The sequence below is a fragment of the Kogia breviceps genome, chromosome 4 (assembly GCF_026419965.1).
Source record: "Kogia breviceps isolate mKogBre1 chromosome 4, mKogBre1 haplotype 1, whole genome shotgun sequence".
Lineage (NCBI taxonomy): Eukaryota > Metazoa > Chordata > Mammalia > Artiodactyla > Physeteridae > Kogia > Kogia breviceps.
The window spans coordinates 88050985-88068795 of NC_081313.1; the positions used below are offsets into that span (position 1 = coordinate 88050985).

At 36.9% G+C, this 17811-nt stretch overlaps 1 protein-coding gene across 2 annotated transcripts in view; it reads right to left on the minus strand.

Moving 5' to 3' along the window:
• Positions 1-17811, minus strand: part of FBXL17 (F-box and leucine rich repeat protein 17) — a 489758-nt gene that overhangs the window by 330499 nt on the left and 141448 nt on the right. For both annotated transcript variants that reach the window (XM_059063241.2, XM_067031421.1), the window contains exon 5: positions 7663-7770. In XM_059063241.2, coding sequence (XP_058919224.1) covers positions 7663-7770 — 108 coding nt within the window. The remainder of the gene's footprint in view (positions 1-7662; positions 7771-17811) is intronic.

Here is a 17811-nt window from a genome sequence, read left to right on the forward strand (position 1 = left end):
CACAGCTTACGTAGACACTGCCTATACTAATTTAGAAAAATAAAAATCAAAGTCATTAATTTGTGCAATAACAATAAGATACAACATACCTCACGCCGGTCAGAATGGCCATCGTTAAGAAGTCTACAAAGAACAAATGTCAGAGAGGGTATGGAGAAAAGGGGACCCTCCTACGCTGTTGGTGGGAACGTAAATTAGTACAACCACTATGGAGAACAGTATAGAGGTTTCTTAAAAAACTAAAAGTAGAGGTGCCATATGATCCAGCAATCCCACTCTTGAGCATATATCTGGACAAAAATGTAATTCAAAAAGATACATGCATCCCTATTTTCATAGCAGCACTATTCACAATAGCCAAGACTAGGAAACAACCTAAATGTCCAACCACAGATGAATGGATAAAGAAGATGTGGTATATATACACAATGGAATATTACTCAGCCATAAAAAAGAATGAAATAATGCCATTTGCAGCAACATGGATGGACCTAGAGATTATCATACTACGTAAAGTAAGTCAGAAAGAGAAAGATAAATACCATATGATATCACTTACAGATGAAATCTAAAATATGCCACAAATGAACTTCTATGAAACAGAAACAGAATCACAGACACAGAGAAGAGACTTGTGGTTGCCAAGGGGGAGGTGGGGTGGGGAAGGGAAGGATTGGGAGTTTGGGGTTAGCAGATGCAAATTATTATACATAGCATGGATCAACGACAAGGTCCTACTGTATAACACACAGAACTATATTCAATATTGTGATAAACCATAATGGAAAAGAATATTTACAAAAAAAGAACATATATATGTAAAACTGAATCACTTTGCTGTTCAGCAGAAATTAATGCAACAATGTAAATCCACTATATTTCTATAAAAAAATGAAAAAATAAGGTATAAAAGTGTATTCCTCTGATTCAGTATATTGCTATGGTTGGAATTTTTAAAATGATTTTATTAAAAATATTATTTTAGTTGTTCAGTGTATTAAAGGGGAAAAAACAAAACCAAACCATGAAGAGCAGACAGTTTTTTGTTTTTTTTTTTTTTTTTTTTTTGCGGTATGCGGGCCTCTCACTGTTGTGGCCTCTCCCGTTGCGGAGCACAGGCTCCGGACGCACAGGCTCAGCGGCCATGGCTCACGGGCTTAGTTGCTCCGCGGCATGTGGGATCTTCCCGGACCGGGGCACGAACCCGTGTCTCCTGCATCGGCAGGCGGATTCTCAACCACTGCGCCACCAGGGAAGCCCAAGAGCAGACAGTTTTTAATTCAGCATTGGCACTCAGGTAGAAAGAAAGGTCATAAAGTTTTTAACTAAGATTTATTTTCATGAAAATTAGTTTTCATTTTTATTTTAATAAAAGAATATGAATGGATCAGGAATAAAGAGTTATAAGAAGATTTTATACATAATGATGAATATTATTCTAATTAATTAATTTATTTATATATATTATTTTTCAAATGCTGCTTTAGTATGTGCCAAGCACTCTTCCTCTAAAACCCGAAAGATAGGTAGATGTTATTATTATCCTCATTTTACAGATGAGAAAACTGAGGCTAAGAGATTAGGTGATTTGCCCTAGGTCATACAATAGCAGTCATCCTATTAGCTTTGATGACAGCAGTAAGCAGTTTGCTCTCCGTTGCGAACTTCAAAGAAAAAATCTATTAATGGAACACACCAGGCCTAGAGAATCAGCGCCTAAATTCTCAACACTTGATTTCTGGCTCAACTCTTAACTCCCTGAAAGCTAAAAAGAACCAAAAGCACAGTCATCCTACAAATACCTCTTCAGAGTCCTCACTGGTCATACTCACTAGGGAATATTTCAGAGCTGAATGAACTTAAGAACACACACTTGCCACATCTCAAAATATCACTCAAGTACCTATAATTAATCAGAAACTAATGAAATGATAATCTATAACTTAACAGCTATAACAACCCTAAAGTAGCAAAATAATATGTTCTGCCTTTAGAATAAGACATTCTAAACTGATCAGTTGTTTGGAAATTTGAAAGACAATAAAGTTCATCTTTCATTTCTCGTCTCTGAATAAACATGAAAAGGAAGACGAAAATTGAGTTAGCTGCATGAATGAACATTCTTTCACTTACTTAAGTTAAATTGACTGAAAAAAATCAATTTTGTTTTTCTTTAGACAATATTTCATATTTTCAACCATAAGCACTTTAAAAATATGTGTTTTTTAAAAAGTTCTTTAATATGATATGGTCCAAGAAAATATCTGAACTTTGGGCATTTTTTTAGCTGTTACCTTCCAAAAAAAAACACCCTCTTTTTAAAAACAAAAACAAACGTACCCATATCTGACACATCTTAAGAATTCAGTTCATGTTTATAAACTGAAAAACTGAAGCAACAATAAGATCTAAGGTATCATCAGAATTAATATCATTAAGATATCATCAGAATTAATATCATTAATTAATATATACAACTTTTAAATTTATCAACAACCTTAAGTTATGACAAATATAAATTTTTATATAGCATATAATGAAAATGAATTTTGTCAAAAATTCTTCACCATCATCCTTAATAGTCATATAAAGTAGCATCTTCCTGACTACTGGTAGAAATCATTTGAACTGATCTAAGTCAATTCACAATGGATCTGTGGCATTAAACTCATGAACCCACAGCATTTCTGAGGTTTGCACTCCAACTATATGAAAAAATAACATGTCACTTGGACATTTCAGATTCCATTGGCTTATATGTTCAACTGATTTTAAATTAATATTATATATTAATGTATATTATTAATTATTATCCTGAGCATTTTCCATGGTATTATGCATTCTCAAAAAGCATGCTATTGAATAGTATGATTTTATCATGTTATATTAATAGCAACATTTTTAACTTTTTAACCCCTTTTTAAAATTATTATTATGGAAATTTTCAAATATAAGTAATGAGAATAATATAATGAACCACCATGTCCTGTAGTCCAGCTTAATTATCTATATTTTGCCATTTTTGTCTCCTTTATTGGCCTATCCACGTTTTTTTTCTTTTTATCCCTTTGTAATATTTTAATACAAATCCCTAACATTGTGTCATTTCACTAGTAAATACTCAAGTATGTATCTCTTACTGATAAAGTTTTTTAAATATATCAGATATTTGGTAGAATTCACCAGTGAAGCAATCTAGGCACAGAGTATCATTAGAGGGAAGGTTTTTAACAACAGACGTAATTTCTTTAGGAGATATAGAGGTATTCAGGTTATCTATTTCTTCTTGAGTGAGCTTTGGAAGTTTGCATCTTTCAAATAAATTTTCCATTTCATCTAACTTGTTGAATTTAGAGGCATAAAGATGTCCATAATATTCGCTTGTTATCCTTTTAATATCTGGAGAATCTGTAGTTAGTTACTCCTCTGAGTCATGGTATTGGCAATTTCTCTCTCTCTTCTAAGTAGTCTGAATAGAGATTTATCGAGTTTATCAAAGAACCAGTTTTTGCTTTCATTAATTTTCTCTTTACTTTTTGTTTTCCATTTCATTGATATCCACTTTGATCTTTATAATTTCCTTTCCTCTGCTTACTTTGAGTTTAATTTGCTTTTCTTTTTTCAAGTTTCATAAGGCAGAAGCTAAGGTCGTTGATTTGAGACCTTTTTTTTTTAATACAGGTGTTTGGTGGTATTTAAAGTAAGTACTTTAGCAGCATCACACTAAATCTGATGTGTTGTGTTTTCATTCTCATTCAGTTCAAAATACTTTCTAATTTCTCTTTTGATTTCTTCTTTACTCATGGGTTATTTAGGACTGGATGAGCAAGGAAGGGAGAGCATACACCAATCTCTGGGGTTTTCTATGCAAGTTCTCTCCACTCTGGTACTCTGTCCTCTGAATTCTGGCTATCCTGGTCTCCCTGGACTTTTGGTTCTGCCTCAACTCAGATAGTCTGCTGAGTTTTGCCTGGGTTATCCCTCTCTGTGCTACAAGCTGGAAACTCTTCCAACATATCAGACGAAGGCAAGCATAGGGCTTCTCTTGTTTGTATCTTATATCTCAGGGATCACTGTCCTTGGTTGTCTGATATCCAGTGTCTTGAAGACCATTGTTTCATATATTTTGTCCATTTTTCTAGGTTGTTTCAGGGAAGAGAGTAAATCTGGTCCCCACTACTCCATCTTAACTGGAAGAAGAAATTCAGTTCTGTTTTGTTTTTTTTATAGATCATTGTAAACTCATGACTTTTATACATTTGTTTTAATCCATTTCAGCCATTTTCCTTTTTGATGCTCAAAGTATCCCAGCTTAGGCCAGTGAGAGGCACTTCATGTTAGCTTTTGGGTCCTTTGACATGTTCCTATTAGTCCTTAATGTGGCAAATGATATTTAGGCACTACAGTCTAGTCACTAGGGGTTAACTATACATTTGCATTTGCTGAACTTGTTTTTGAAAAGTGGGAAGGAGAGCAAAAGTGCAAGATAGAAATATTTTACATTTATAAATAGGTACATGGCAGTGAAAAGAACACACCTGTGTTGGAGGAAGCTCAATTCTGCCGGATACAAGACATTAACATTCTCAACTGTTAGAGACCTCAAAAGTTCTTACCATTGCTTCCAAACCCACTCTGGTAAAGCTGATTTTATCTTCTCAACATGTGGGCATTCAGTCTTAGCTACTTCTGGACTCTCATTTACACAGTCACAGCAGCTTAGAAGGAAGACCTCTTACTTCAATATTGCTTGATATTAGCAGAATCTATCTGAAGACTTAGGGTGTGTCATCAATAAATAGAGTCCAGCCAAGACTGAGAGCATCAAAGTAAAATTAAGTCCACGAGACCATAGTAATAGAATGTCAATATTCTTCCATTTATTCCCAATCTTCTGTCTTCTGGCCCTTGATTTAACGATCTAAGATGTCACAAATCCCCAGTTTTCCTTTCTAACTTACTAAAGACTTGACATTCCTTAGTTTCAGTGACAGCCACTCACAGTCCTGTCCAGGCCAATGACTCAAATTCAGAGATTTGTCTGGTTGTAAGAAACTCTAGAGATAGATCACCTAATACATGCACATCTCTTCATAGGAGGAAACTAAGGCACAGGGATTTTATGCCACCTGCTTCTAGTAGCAAACTTAGAGCCAGAGACTTAGTAAAGTAATAACTTGGAGAGATTTTCTAAATCATATAAAATTAAATGTATTTATACCAATAACTCTCAACACTCTGTATCTCATATCTCCCTAATCATTTATTTAAGAATTACAAGGCTTCCCTGGTGGCGCAGTGGTTGAGAGTCCGCCTGCCAATGCAGGGGACACGGGTTCGTGCCCCAGTCCGGGAAGATCCCACATGCCGTGGAGCGGCTGGGCCCGTGAGCCATGGCCACTGAGCCTGCGTGTCCGGAGCCTGTGCTCTGCAACAGGAGAGGCCCACGTACCGTGAAAAAAAAAAAATTACATACCACATTGATAATAAATTATTTAGAACGATATACCATGATTATAATAAGGGTAACAACGTTCTAGGAACATTTATATATTTACAAACATTTTGTGAATGTAAATTACATTTTGTATAATGTCTTAGTATAAAAACACTGTCAGAATGCAAATATTTTAACAAAAAAGCTTTATTTTATTAAAACTTGAGTTCTACCCTTGGATTTCAAGAGATAAGATAACTAAAATAGCTTTGCAAAAGTTATGCATGTTTAAAATGCTATCTTGCCTTTACTTGAATCCATGAAACTAAGTAATATTATGTCACAAACCAGTCTTCTCATCAAAACAAATACTGTGCTGAGCAAGAAAGATGCTCCTAAAACGCTGTGGACCAGGTTTGATATGAATCCAGTAGATTCTGACTGCTAACAGGCCAAAACATCAATCCTGGTATATAATCTTCAGAATAATCTTCTCAGCAAAGTAAGCCTTCCAAAGCTGACATTTGCTATCGCTGCTATTTTGTCACAGAAAATAATTCTGATCTTTTAAGTACCAGTGTACAATAATTTTTGGCCATTTCAAAATGCTCAGGGAAGAGCATAATAAGTCTTGTTTTGTCTTTAATGAGTACAATTTCAAGTGATCGTAAAAAGCCCACATACAGTCATTATAACCCTTGTTGTGCACAATCTGTTCATCCAAAGGCATTTCTACTCTACACCATAAACAGCATTAGATGTGACTAGAAAAATATCCATCTACCAAAATGTTCAGGCCAAGGTTATAGAAAATGAATAAAAAATTATGGTTACATATGGTCTTGGTTACACTGAGATGTTTTGATAGAGCAATAAGAGAGAATAACGTGCCTATCCTCTCTGCTGGCTTTAGGTTCTGATCCTCAAAACATAATTAAAGCTGATCAGTCATTTAAGACACAGAACAACCACAGGCTCTGTTTCAGATACACTAGACTAGAACAGTGATTTGATTATTTTTTCAAAGTTTGCTCTGATTTTCCAGCAATTTAGATATTGTAGCACTTATTTTAATAATAGTAGCTAAAGTTTACTTAGTACTTACTGTGGTTTCAATACTGAGGCAAGCATCTTGCATATATTACCTCAATTAATTCCCTGAAAAATAATTTGCTCACTTAGGTAATAAATGGCAGAGCCAAGATTCAAACACGAGCTGACAAGAGGGCCCAGACTCCTATCCACTGGGCCTATTGCCAAAGTTCTAGGTAACTCGTAAACATTTGCTCTTTTCCTAGGAAGAAAGAAAAACATTATATCCTGCTAAACTGTAAGCCTGAAGAGACCTGACAAATTTCAGATAATACACAAGTAAATTTTATAGCAGACAGTTTTCTAAAGCATGTATATAAGAATTAGCTCCTAATTATTTTAGAACTCTGAAAAACAGCAGAGATGACACATTGAAAGGGAGAGATTACAAAGGAACTGGTATTTTCATTATTGCTAAAATATGAGATTTCATATATTCGGTATATAGGTAAACTCTCTGAACTATAAAGTTAATTTTTTTTTTTTTTTTTTTTTTGCGGTAGGCGGGCCTCTCATTGCTGTGGCCTCTCCCGTTGCAGAGCACAGGCTCCGGATGCACAGGCTCAGTGGCCATGGCTCATAGGCCCAGCCGCTCCACGGCATGTGAGATCTTCCTGGACCGGGGCACGAACCTGTGTCCCCTGCGTCGCCAGGCGGACTCTCAACCACTGCGCCACCAGGGAATCCCTGAAGTTAATTTTTGACATACATTTGCTTCTCTTTTCACGTTACATACTCAGCTTAATCATATGCAGTGACCATATTCACTTCTTAAAAGCCAAATGCTCAGAATATCTAATGATATGTGACCAGTGAACACTTTCATCAAAATATCTTCTAACACAATACATTAACATCCAATATGTTTTGTCATATATATCAGTTTCTTTAATGTATATATTTCATAGTCATTAGCAAATGAAAAAGCAAAAAAGCTTCTTGTTTAAATGAATGTACCATTTCAGAAAGGATAGATTTTGTATTGTTGCCTTAAACTGATTTTAATTTTACCAAACACTACTTACACTTCTATAATGGTCTGAGTAGTCCTCATTCAAGTACATATAACATTGCTAGGGCACTGATATGAATGATACTCGGAAAAACTAAGGAGACGTAGCCACGGTTCCTACCTTGGTTAGATGAATGACTCCTTTAGAAGTAACTGAACAACCCATGAAGCCAACGTACTGAAGTTCAGGACAGTGCTCAGCAAATGCTTTCACCGACTGATCTGTCACCTAGGGAAGAGACATGAAGAAAGTCAAGATGGCATTACAGTGAGTGAATTTAAGGATTTGGCTACTGCAAATTCCCTCTGCCTTACCTTGCATCATTAATATTTCCCTTTCCAATGGATCATCTGAATCCATATACAGACATGCTGCAATATGTCCTGTGGTTTTTTTTTAAATCCTCCCTCAACCCCACATCCCTTTCTATCACCCCACGTTTGTTTACTTCTTCACAGAAAATGTCTCAGAGATGTCAACACTACCTACCTCCACTTCTTCGCATCTCTCTCAATAGATATGTACATATCTTATTGACATACACTTCACAAACTATAAAATCCACCCCTTCAAAAGGAACAGTTCAGTGGTTTTTAGCATACTCACAAGTTGTACAACCATCACCAATATCTAATTCCAGAACATGTTCCTCACCCCAAGAAGAAACCCCATGCCCATTAGCAGTCACTCCCCTATTCCAACTCCAGCCTCCAGCCCCTGGCAACTTTCTGTCACTATGAATTTGCCTAGTCTGGACATCTTTTATAACTGAAATTGTGCAACTGCTTCCTAAAGTGCAACAATGGTGTCTATAAAGTTTCTCCCTACAAGTGTTTCTTCCAAGAAATCTGGTTTTGCCCCTCACTGCTTCAAATTCCTCAGATTTGGGTGGTGTGATGGTTAATTTTATGTGTCACCCTAACTACACCACGAGGCACCCAGATATTTGATTAAACATTATTCTGGGTATGTCTGTGAGGGTGTTTCTGGATGAGATCAACATTTAAAACAGTAGACTGTGTAAAGCAGATTGCCCTCCCCAAGGTGACCACTCAACCTTAGTCACATCCAATCCGTTGAATGTCTAAATGGAACAAAAAGGGTGAGTGAAGGAAAATTTGCTCTCTCTCTCTCTCTTTCTCTCTGCCTTGTCTTCAAGTTGAGATACCAGTTTCCTACCTTTAGACTGAAACTTGGACTGGAACTTATATCATCAGCTCTCCTGGTTCCTATGCATTCAGACTCTCACTAGAAGTACACCATCAGCTTTCCTTGGTCTCCAGATTGCCGATTTGGGGACTTCTCAGCCTCCATAGTTACATGAGCCAATTCCTTACAATAATCTCTTTTACAAACACACAGACACACACACAGACACACACACAGACACACACACACACACACACACACACACACACACCTCATACTAATTCTGATTCTCTGAAGAACCTTACCTAAATGTAATACATATTAGAATCCCCTGAGGAGTTTAGTAAAATCTCAGAGCCAAAAGGGGTGTGGCCCAAGAATCTGAATTTTTAACAAGCCCCTAAGTGACTCTTAGGGATGTGAAAACTTGAGGCCCCAGAGCTGCAAAGAAGTTACACTGACAGCTTTTGGCATTTCTACATGGCCCTGCTTTAAACAAAGGGCAGACTGAAATTCCTTTTTTGTCTCCCTCAACCTCCAAAAACTTTCCATGTATAAAATTATCTTCTTATAATTGTGCTAACATTTTCTTCACTGTTCCACAAAGTTGTAGCTTATAAAAGAAGGTCCAAATATTCTCTATCATAGGCTTAATTTCAGATTCACTCTCCTCACAGTCAAGATGAAATCAACAAGTTAAACACCACTGTTAGTTTTTCAAACAGCAGTGACTTGCATCTCCTTTGCATTAAATTTAATACGGCTGACTCTTACTTTGTATCTTCCTTATCTATTCTGAAGAGATATTGGAAAATAAACGTATGTGGGTAGCATTAATTCTGAAACAACACAAGAACATTTTCCTAAAATAACGAAACCAACAGCATCCATGGTACGTCTGATAAAAGATTAATTCTGCCCTCAAAAGTAAAGTATACTTCAGCAGATTAAGAGTAAGGGTGCCATTGATAAATTAAAAATGGGCCTTCCTGACACTCAGCTTTCTAAAAACATTATGTTAACAAAGAATATTTAAGGCATAAAACTGCCTGAAGCTTTAGTGAAAACAAATTTCTATTAAAAAGTGGGGTGGGCTTCCCCGGTGCCGCAGTGTTTGAGAGTCCGCCTGCCGATGCAGAGGACGCGGGTTCATGCCCCGGTCCGGGAAGATCCCACATGCGGAGGAGCGGCTGGGCCCGTGAGCCATGGCCGCTGAGCCTGCGCGTCCGGAGCCTGTGCTCCGCAACGGGAGAGGCCACAGCAGTGAGAGGCCCGCCTACCGCAAAAAAAAAAAAAAAAAAAAAAAGTGGGGGGGGGGGCGGAAGATAAGAGAGAACAAAGGTTAAATAACTATGGCCATTTGGTTAAATAACCCTACCTAATCTTACTGTAACATCAAGCCTCTCCTAGGTCCATCTTCGAAAGGGGGGAGAGGAATTCAGATAAGGATTAAGGACACAAGAAAGCTCAAGTCCAAGGTGTTAGAGCTTTCAGAAAGAAGAAAAAAAGGTATTAAAATGTGCTTGGTAGGTCTTTCTCTTTCAGCTCAAGGAATCAGAATAAGAGAGCTCGGGGGAGCCTGCAGCATCAACAGAGTCCTATAAGCCAAACAAGACCAGAGTAAGTCCTTGGAGTATAGAAACACTCTTAGTAGGCTTAGATGTGTTTTAGGAGACTTAATAAAAGACCTTAAACTTAAACAGTTGTGCAACCAACACCAGGATCCAGTTGTAGAACACTTCCATCGCACCACCCCCAAAATTCCCTTTATCCCTTATGCCCATATGTTCAATCACAGCTCCCACCCCTAGACAACCATGCTTTACACATCCATACCTGCCTTTTCTAGAAATTTCATATAAGTAGAGTTCTATCATAAGTAATCTTTTGTATCTAGCTTCTTTCACTAACGTAATGTTTTTGAGGTTCATCCTTGGTGTTACATGTATCAGTAGTTGGCTCATTTTATTGCTGAGTAGAATTGCACTGTAGGACTATACTACATTTTGTTTATGTTTACCAGTTGATAAACATTTTAATTGTTTCCAGATTGGAGCTCTGATAAATAATGCTTCTGTGATCATTCACATACAAGTCTTGGTATGGACATTATGTTTCATTTCTCTTGTGTAAATAAGTTCGAGTGGAATTACTGAGTCATGTGATAAGTATAAGCTTAATTTTTTACACATTTTCAAAATCGGGTTGTTTTCTTATTAAGTTGTAAGAGTTCTTTATATAACTTGAATACAAGTCCTTTATCAGATACTCGTTTCACAAATATTATCTTCCATTCTGTGCCTTGTCTTTTCATTTCCTTAATGGTGGTTTTAGCTCTAACATTTAGGTCTATCATGCTCTTGGAGTTGATTTTTGTGAATAGTGTGAAGTAAGGTGAAAGGTTCATTTTTTTTTTTTTTTTGCATATGAATTGCCCCAGCGCTATTTGTTGAAAAGACACCTGGAACGGTTTGATTTTGAAGGATCATACTTACTCACAGACTGTGGGAAAAGCAGGCAGTACAAAAGAATTCGTATGCAAAGAGAAATGTGGCTCAGGATTTGGAAAGTAGTATCAGAAAATCAGGGGGGAATGAGATCAGCTTGCAAAGCAGATTTTGATCTTTTAGTCAAAGCTGTGATGGAGAGAAAGAGGACGATGAAACTCAGATTCAATAGTGTCATCTCTTCACATGACAGAGGTAGTGAAGACCGTCTCCTTAAGCTGGCATTCTAAAAGCCAGCCTATACTTTTATAGTGGCATGGAAAGCATGCAAGTGCATTTAGTGTTACAAGGTGGAAAAGCCCTGGTGATAAGGAATGTCTATTGTGCCTTCAGAGTCACAAGAACCATGAAAAGCCTCAATAATATAAACACACACAAAGATTCCTGTAGAGCTTCCATTTGTGAACCTTAAGGGGGCCTTCTCCAGTTGCTAAATCCTAAGCAAATGAAAACCAGAAACACAGGGGGCAAGGGAAAAGGAAAATGTTAGTTCTCATAAGCTCTTGAAAGCTGCACTCAGAAATCCTTTGAGGGTGGTTTCTTGTGAGATCAAATGTGGCTACAAGAGAGAAACCTCTCCAGGAGGTAGAAACAATAGGCCTAGAAAATTCTAAAACGGGGCAAATGTAATAGCCACTGTGTTAGAAGTGTTCATACATGACTAAACTATTCTGGGTTAGAAGAAAGAGAAAGAACAGAAGGTGAGCAGTACAGGGTCACTAATTTTGCTTGGAGAGTTACTGTTTACAATTTTTTTTTTTTTTTTGAATTGTTGAACCTAGGGATTCAGTCTCTGGACACAGCTCACTCTCTTGAGGTTTGGGGTACTAGTAGCCAAAGAGTTTAAGAGAGAGTAGATAATAAAATGGCTATATTTACTAAGGCCTTACTGTGTGCCAAGCTAAGTCCTCTCTACGCATCATAGGAGATCCTCATGATAGCCTCGAGAGGCAACATTATCCCCATTTAACAGGTGACTAAAATAAGGCTATTAGAGATTGACTTCCCCAAAATCAAACCACTAGCAGGTGGCAAAGTGGGGCTTTAAACTTTGGTCTTTTAGGTTTTGAAACCCATGCCCTTTAACTTATACACACTAGGCTGTGATTCATTTCATGGTGCTAATTTCACTCAAAAGCTAATGTAAGGCCCTCCCTTTAGCCCCAGAGAAGTAAAGTGAAAAGGATCAAGGCACAGTAGGTCTACTTTTTAAAGAATTTTCTTAAGAGAAGTTGCTACCCTTATTTTTTTCATCTCCTATAAGCAGACCAGGTGTGCTGCCAATGCCGTGATAGTCCTGTATATATGAGAACCCTCCCAAAAGAGGAAAGCATAGGAGAGGGCTGGGGTAGTCTAATTCAGACGTGTTGAAGAAGCTGGATTAACGGTAGTGAATTATAAAACCACGTAAGTAGAAACTGATAATCCAAGAAAGCACTTTCACCTAAAAAGGATTAAAATTAAAAAATAAGAAAATAAGGATGGGAAAAGCTTTTACAAAAATTTCAGGATTCTAAATAAAGAGATGCAATTTATTCTTATTTTAAGACAAACTTTTCTTGGAACATGGGAGGAGAGATCTATCTTTATCAGAGTAAGACTGAGTCAATGAAAAGGGTTTTGTAATCTGCACTGAAAGATTAACTTTTGGAAATGATGCTAGCATATCTGGGGAGGAAAGGCATTTGTAGTATTAACTCTAAAAAGGTGGAGCAACCTTTGGACATTTTTATACTGCTGGCATTAAAGAATTGTTCTGTGTAATCCTACATGAGTGTCCTAAATAATATAAACATATTTTGTGACCTTGCTCAGAAAAAAAAGTGTTCTCTAGACTTCACCCCAAACCAACTAATTCAGGACCCAGGAATATATACTTTTAATAAGTTCTCTTAAAGTCTTATGAAATCAATCCGGAAACAGTCCCATAACTAAATCTAACATTCACAACTAACTAGACCCTCTAAATATTAGTACTGAAGATGACCCTGGGTATACATGGGGCTATCTCTTTGCCATCTGTACTGATGCCACAGACCACCATGGTCCAAGACATGTCCTCCTTCTCCTGGACATTTTCAATAGCTTGCACACTGGACCTCTTTCTGCCACTCTTGACCCCGCAAATCTGTTCTCCACCCATCAAGCCACAGTGATGTTTTTAAGTGCGAATCTGATCATGTCAGTCTGCCACTCAAAATGCTCCAATGGCACCAATTACTCCAAGAATAAAATCCCAACTCCTCTATAACATACCAGGCCCTGCATAATCTGACTCCTCCCTAACTCTTCCACCTGTTTTCATCACCCCACCACCCCCTACCCTTGCTCACTATGTGGTGGTCTCCCCACCTATCCCATTCACTACGCTAAGCCCAGTGCTTGGCACAGGGCCTGGCACGCAACAGGGGCTCCAAAATGAAAAGGAATGAATGAATGAAGTCTTGTCTTGATGCATGTTAATTAATGCCTTGTTTCGATGTTGAAAAACAAGTCCTTTATAATGCTAAGAAAATTTGATCTGTTGATCTTATTGGTTCCAAGTGCCACAAAGAAGCCATGGCTAAGAATGGGATGTACAGCTTTCAAAGCAAGAAACAGCAGCACTTTGATTCTGGAGTGAACTGGAAAGTGAATGGGAGGAAATTAGCAGGGTGACTACCTAAATCTCACTTAGGACTTTAGGACCAATTCAAGGCCTTCTTACCACCTCCAAGGACAAAGAGCAACAGGGATCAAGGACATAGTGAGTCTACTTCCTAAAGAATTTTCCAGGAAGAATGCTAACCTCATTACTTTTATTCGTGTCTTTCAGCCAGAGTGGTCTGTGGGCCTATGGGGTGCCCTCACCTTCTGAATGCAAAATAAAGCCAGCATAAAGCAATCTACTTAGGCTAGGTTCTAACTGAGCTTTATAATCGAAGGGCAAAAACATTTCCATGTGCTCCAGCTCAGCAAAACGCATCAGACTAGAAGAGTCGTATGATTCTCGGCAGAAGTCAGCTGGAGTAGAGTTTGGTTGTCTAAGTATCCCCTATTGGTTTAGGAAAGCAGAAGAGAAGTGACCCCAGTAGTCAATGGCTAGAATCAGCAATACCTTCAAAATTGAAGAAAGCACATTTATAGTAAAGGGCTTATTTCACTCAGAGTTGCTCAGTCTCTTAAACCCCTTTAGTTCAACAAACAAATTTGAGTACCTACGATATGCACGATGCCTCATGTCAAGTACTAGTGCAGTATGAAGGCAAGGTACAGTGAGCAGAGAGGAGACAGGTTGGGATATGAACAAGTATAGCTGCCACGACTACTAGCGAGATCCCTGGAAATATTTTAGTTTGTGTGCTGCATCCCAGTCTAGTTTAGTTCAGTTTCCCAGGACCTTCTGACTAGATCTGAAACCAAGTTCGAAGAGACTATGGAGGGTTGAAACCCTGGCAGAATGGTTATGACTTGATATGGGAGGGAGGGAGGGAGGGAATCTATTTTATTGGTAACATGAGTAATATAGGGATTAAAAAACTGTAAGGTCCCCTTGAGTTCCGGCATACTGTAGACACATAATTGATGGAGCCATTCATTAAAGACTCTAACGGAAGGGTGATAAAGGGAAAGTTGTACTTCAAAATCCAGCAGGTGTACCCAGGACCAGCTACAGGGATATTCTGGCCTCGGAGAGGCTGCCAGTGGACTATGGCTGCAGCAGGGTCCCTGCCCCCACATGAACCGTAGCATACCACACAGAGGGGTACCTCAGTGAGGCCTAGCCACGTGCCAGAGTCAGAAAGCATCCACGTCTAATAACGGACAAAGAAGTACTATGTGAAGTACTGTGATGATAAAAGTCCCAAGTGAAGAAATTTTACTTAGATACCAAGTAACCATACATTATACTTGTAGGAGCTTTAAAATGGAACACAAAATTTCTTCATTGCTTTAGTGGAGTCTTCAACCTCTATGAAAAAATTCTTTTTCATTTTCACCTTCCTTTGTTTTTCTGTATTATTTTTCACAGGGTGTAGGGTACACTTACAATTAATGCACTAGAAAGTCCCCTCCTTTGAAACAGTATAACAAAAACACAAAACATATTGGTACTGATCATATCAAAGGAAATAGCTAAATATGGAGACAAAACACTTGGTATAGATTCACTTTATAAATCATTTCATTAAGACCTTTTCACTATGCTCTTTATGTAATAGAATTTTCATATCGTTAGTAAATTTTAAAAATAAATCTAAAATAATGTTATTTAAACAGAAATAGTTTTCTTTTAAACTATGGTCAGACAACAATATTTACTGAGCAAATACTATGTGCCAAGTACTGTGTTATATACAATGATTAAGACAGACTGCCCTCATGAAGCTTACAATCTACTGAGAAGAGTAAATGTTAAATATTTACTACAAGTGTGATAAAGAAGATGTGGCACATATATACAATGGAATATTACTCAGCCATAAAAAGGAACAAAATTGAGTTATTTGTAATGAGGTGGGTGGACATGGAGTCTGTCACACAGAATGAAGTAAGTCAGAAAGAGAAAAACAGATACCATATGCTAACGCACATATATGGAATCTCAAAAAACAGTACTGATGAACCTAGTGGCAGAGCAGGAATAAAGACGCAGATGTAGAGGACAGACTTGAGGATATGGTGGGGTTGGGGGAGGTGGGAGAGGAAGATGGAATGAAATGAGAGAGCAGCACTGACATATATACACCACCAAATTTAAAATGGATAGCTAGTGGGAAGCTGCTGTATAGCACAGGGAGATCAGCTTGATGCTTTGTGACGATCTGGAGGGGTAGGATAAGGAGGGTGGGTGGGAGGGAGGCTCAAGAGGGAGGGGATATGGGGATATAGGTATACATATAGCTGACTCACTTTGTTGTACAGCAGAAACTAACATGATTGTAAAGCAATTATATTCCAATAAAGATATAAGAAAAAACATTTATTACAGGTGTGATCACTACTTTAATATAATCATTTGTAGTAGTCAATAAATTATTACTTTCTATATATATGCCATAATTACATAGTATATGTAGAAAGACAAAAACATGACTAAAAATTATACTCAATTATTACAAATAAGATTTTTCTCAAACATTTTAAGCTATTGTATGCCTGATATCATTACACACCTGATATCATTTCAGTAGCAAGCTAGAATATGTACTGCTTTTATATATCATGAGAAAAATAAAGATTATTTAAGAACTCATATTTACTAATACAACTTTGACTTTTAATTAGCATGATACAACTATTTCATTAACCAAATCAGAAGCACAAAACAGTAAAATTTTTTACCCTTTTATTATGAAAAATTTCAAAAATATAAAAAAGTAGAAAAAACAATACATAAAACTCCATGTACCAGTCATCTAGCTTCAATAGTTACTAACTCATGGCCAACCTTATTTCATTAATAGCCCCATCCACTTCAAAACATCACATTTATCAATAAATATTTCAGTATATCTCTAACAATAGAGATATAGCTCTTTTAAAAATCAGAGCCATAATACCCTTATTATTCTAGCAAAAATGTTCATGTGAGACTTAATATGAAAAATGAACTATGTATAATTTTATAGATAATAATCCAACACGGTAATTTAAAAAGCTCATTAAAAATTTACCACAATTTTATAAAAACTGACCTTTTGTCAACAAAGGGCATTGAGATTCATAACTAGTCATTTTCTAAAAGTCTAAAATTCCATTAGTGTCCAATGAGAATCTGATCATTTGACTGCTTATTTGACCTTGCCTGATTTTTGCTCATCCTGTCTTGCTTAATGTTAGTCTGGGTTTGGAAAAGTCAGATTGGCTGATAAAAAGAGATTTATAAGTTATGCATTAAAGTATTGTGAAAGGGAAAGACATCAGTCCAGAACTAATGGCATAGATATTTGTCCCTATTAAAAAGATCTATGAGAAGTTAGGTATGACTCAACCACTTTCCTTTAATATGTTGACCAAGTTTCTTTGACGAATACTGCTTTATCTTATTGAAATAATATTTGGGTAATGTAAATGCAACAGAACAATTAGTCTATTCTGCATCTGCTCATCCTTTAATTAATGAAAGGAGTAACCTAAAAAGAAATCTACTAACCTAACAGCCATAGTTGTATTCAGAAATAATATTTACAAAGCATTTTCTAGTACACATATACATCTGTCCACTCACCCAGTTAGATAAACAGGCAGGTGTAATTTCCATTTTACAAATGGAAGAAACAGAGAAGTTAAAGTAATCTGTACAGGGTTACATAGGAGCCCAGTACTCTTTTCATTAGAACATAATAATATACTTAAAATACAACCAAAGAATCTATACGAGCACTAAATTTGAGACCTTAAACATAATTGATAATAAAGTAGTTGCTTCATAAACATACAATTAATTCTTTGGTCATATCACAGAAAGTATGTTTTAATTCTCTGAAAATGAAGCCTCTTCCATTCTGTCAAGCTTTATTTCATTTCTAAATAAAACTTTTAAATTAAGAGATATGGTTAGTTTGAGGATTCATTTCAAAGAGTATAAGGAGAAAATCATAAGAATATGACTGAAGGCTACATTAAATCC